This window comes from Capsicum annuum, unplaced genomic scaffold (genome assembly GCF_002878395.1).
Source record: "Capsicum annuum cultivar UCD-10X-F1 unplaced genomic scaffold, UCD10Xv1.1 ctg57702, whole genome shotgun sequence".
Classification (NCBI taxonomy): domain Eukaryota; kingdom Viridiplantae; phylum Streptophyta; class Magnoliopsida; order Solanales; family Solanaceae; genus Capsicum; species Capsicum annuum.
The window spans coordinates 1-3,814 of NW_025866235.1; the positions used below are offsets into that span (position 1 = coordinate 1).

General features: G+C 35.6%; 1 protein-coding gene across 1 annotated transcript; it reads left to right on the plus strand.

Annotated features, from left to right (window-relative positions):
* Positions 1-8: 8 nt before the first annotated feature.
* LOC124893336 (pleiotropic drug resistance protein 3-like) lies at positions 9-3,223 on the plus strand (the record flags this gene model as incomplete). The annotated part of the gene is given in 9 exon segments (XM_047404361.1): positions 9-263; positions 415-728; positions 899-1,059; positions 1,150-1,253; positions 1,828-1,981; positions 2,074-2,214; positions 2,335-2,408; positions 2,516-2,848; positions 2,933-3,223. Coding segments are annotated over 9 exon segments (1,827 nt in total), but the record flags the coding sequence as incomplete, so codon positions are not given.
* Between the last annotated feature and the right edge of the window lie 591 nt (positions 3,224-3,814).

The following is a 3,814-nucleotide window of genomic DNA, read 5'->3' on the forward strand; positions in this document are numbered from 1 at the left end:
AAGCACAATATTGGCATGGAACTAAAGAAACATATAAATTTGTGTCAATTGATACATTATCAAGAAAATTTGAGGAATCTCCATACAGGAAAAAGCTGAATGAAGAACTTTCTGTTGCATATGATAAGTCCAGGTGTCATAGAAATTCTATAACCTTTCGTGACTATTCACTTCCTAAGTGGGAACTCTTTCGAGCTTGTATGTCAAGAGAATTCCTTCTGTTGAAAAGGAATTCTTTTATCTACATATTCAAAACTGTTCAGGTCAGTGATCAGTCTTTTCTTTATTTTATGGAAGTTCAAGCTACATAATATTCTATACTCATTCACATTATCCCAAGTAAAGCTAGAAAGTGACATTTTCCTTTATGAGATTCCTCACAACTTTATTGCAATTGATGCTTCTAATATGCAGATTGTCTTTATTGCATTCTTAAGTATGACTGTATTTTTGAGAACTCGGATGAGTACTGATCTTATACATGCAAATTATTATTTGGGAGCTCTGTTTTATGCCCTCATCGTTCTTCTTGTGGATGGATTGCCTGAGGTATCCATGACGATAGCAAGACTTGCAGTTTTCTATAAACAGAACGACTTGTGCTTTTACCCAGCATGGGCGTATGCAATTCCTGCTGCAATTATCAAGATTCCTCTCTCCCTGTTAGAATCTGTCATTTTCACAGGTCTGACCTATTATGTCATTGGTTTCAGCCCCGAGGCCGGAAGGTGGGTACTACATCTAAATATCTTTTACTTTGTCATTGCTCTTTAACTATACTTTTGTTGGCTCCAATAGGCTTCCATCAGTAGCTTGCACTTCGCCAGTTTCAGTTGTCTTTAAGGAATGATTTGAATAAATTGCATGCATTTCCATGACAAAATTCTGTCACTTGCAGGTTCTTCCGGCAATTACTTCTATTTTTTCTTGTGCACATGACATCACTCTCCATGTTCCGCTTCTTGGCTTCTGTCTGCCGGACTATTGATGCTTCAACAGTTGCTGGTGGTTTATCAATCCTATTCGTCCTTTGTTTCAGTGGATTCATAATACCAAAATGTAAGCATTCCTACTTCATTGTTCGTCATTTTGATATGATGCTCATGTGAGGGTGAATAGCAGAGCTAAACCAGTGGTATTTGACTACAGCCTCAATGCCAGTTTGGCTAAAATGGGGATTTTGGATTTCTCCGTTGACATATGGCGAGATAGGTCTTGCTGTGAATGAATTTCTTGCCCCAAGATGGCAAAAGGTGAGAGCCAATAATATCTCAAATACTTTGGTTTTACTTGTGTACCTGACATTTGCACATTGCATGTGGAGCACAAAAAGGCTGTTGTGAGGCACCAATATGCAATATTAGAAAGTATTCTCTCTTATGGAATCTGTATAAGAAAACTAAAAAAAATACTGATGGTTGTATTTCCATCTTCGCTCCTGGAATTACACTCCCAAGAAAAAGAGATCATCCGTACAAGAAAATGATCTATATAAGTGTTGTCCTCTGTCTGTTCTTTCATGTTATCTGAAACCATCAGGGGGGGTTCTAGAAGTCTGATGATACATATCCATGTCAACGGTAGTGAATTAGCACAAATTGTAGCATGCAAAGCATAAATTAACGTTGATCCCCAGAAACACCTGAATATGCAATGTTCTTAATCATATACACAAGGAATCACATTTTAAAAGCAACAGTACTTTTTCCCTTAACAAGAAACAGTAATCTAAAGCCTACCTTGGTTGAATTCAAGTTGCAACTATCCATTCAAGTTTAATTAGTCATCTATTCAATACTTGTATCACACGTTTCATCTTTAACACAGGCTCTCCAGACAAACACAACTATAGGGAATGAAATCCTTGAAAGCCGTGGGTTAAGCTTTGATGGATATATGTATTGGATATCAGTTTGTGCCTTGTTTGGCCTTACGCTACTGTTTAACATCGGTTTCACCTTGGCCTTAACTTTCTTAAAAGGTATGTTCATCGTTTTTGTACTCCAAGAAATGAAGAATTTGCACAATAGATGTTGTAGTTCACTTGCTGATTTTCTTGAAAATGTGATGCAGCTCCTGGTTCTCGTGCCATTATGTCAATGGATAAGTACTCCCAAATAGAACGAAGTAGCGATTCTTCTGATAAAGCTGATTCAGAAGAAAATTCCAAGACCACAATTCCTAGCAACTCAATGGATTCCCGTGAAGGAGCAGGTTACCCTCTTATTCTACTGCACAAATATATGGCAGCGAAATTTCGTTCTTTTATCTTTCTCATCTCTTTATAGTTGCTTCCTTGCACTTCAAAATTTGGTTTATTCTGTTGTTTTCCAGGAAGAATGGTTCTACCTTTTGAACCGCTATCTCTTGTGTTTCGAGATGTTCAGTACTATGTTGACACTCCTGTGGTTGTCTTCTAAACCAATCTCATTTAGTAATGGGTCATTTTTGGATAACTTAAAGCTGTTGGAAACAAATTTCAGTGGCTGAGGTTGTGGTTTTATGTCCATTTCAGGTAATGAAGGAGCTTGGTTTCACACAAAATAAGCTCCAACTTCTTTCTGATATTACTGGCGCACTTAGACCTGGTATACTTACAGCCCTTATGGGTGTCAGTGGGGCTGGAAAAACGACCCTCCTTGATGTTCTTGCCGGTAGAAAGACAAGTGGTTATGTTGAAGGGGAAATAAAAATTGGTGGGTACCCTAAAGTTCAAGAGACATTTGCTAGAGTTTCAGGTTACTGTGAGCAGACAGACATACATTCTCCTCAGATAACTGTAGAAGAATCAGTTATATTTTCTGCTTGGCTACGACTTCATCCTCAGATCGACTCCAAAAAAAAATATGTATGAGCGTTTGAATTAATGTTTCTTCCATGAACATCATTCCTTCTGGCAATATCTATATTTGAACTGATGTGGCACGTGCAGGAGTTTGTGAAAGAAGTCCTTGAGATCATTGAGCTAGATGGTATAAAAGACATGTTGGTTGGCATGCCAGGTGTTAGTGGGCTTTCAACTGAACAACGTAAACGCCTAACAATCGCTGTGGAGCTTGTTGCAAATCCCTCAATTATCTTCATGGATGAACCCACAACAGGGTTGGACGCAAGGTCAGCTGCAATTGTCATGCGGGCTGTGAAAAATGTTGCTGAAACAGGAAGGACAATAGTTTGCACCATCCACCAGCCGAGCATTGACATATTTGAAGCATTTGATGAGGTAAGATGTACGTGAGTAGCAATTACTTTTCACCTCATCTAATTACCAAAAAATTCAATTACTTTCACTTAATTACATATCATGTCCCAATATATAATAATTTTATTGTTTCATCATAATGGTTTAAATATTTAATATATTCTATTAATTTATATTAATTAACTATAACTACATATTCAAAGTAATTTATTTATTTATTTTATTATCTATCATATTCAAAACTAATTTTTCTATATAATAGAAGCACTGGTTTCAACCAGTGCTTCATCAATTATTATACTACCCCTAATTATTCCGTGATTTACTATATTACCCCTAATTAATTATTATAATTCATTTATATATTTGAATTAATAATATTTTTTTATTATATTATCCCTGATTACTTATTATAATCATTTATACATTAGAATTAATAATATTTAATTAAAAATATAGATATTTATGACGTTTGTTTCAGCTGCTTTAACAATGATTTTACTGTATTATCCCTAATTAATTACTATAAGTCTTTTATGTATTAAAAAATTAATAATATTTAATTAAAAAAATAGAGGACATGTCTGCCTATATTACTCCTAATTTCTCCGT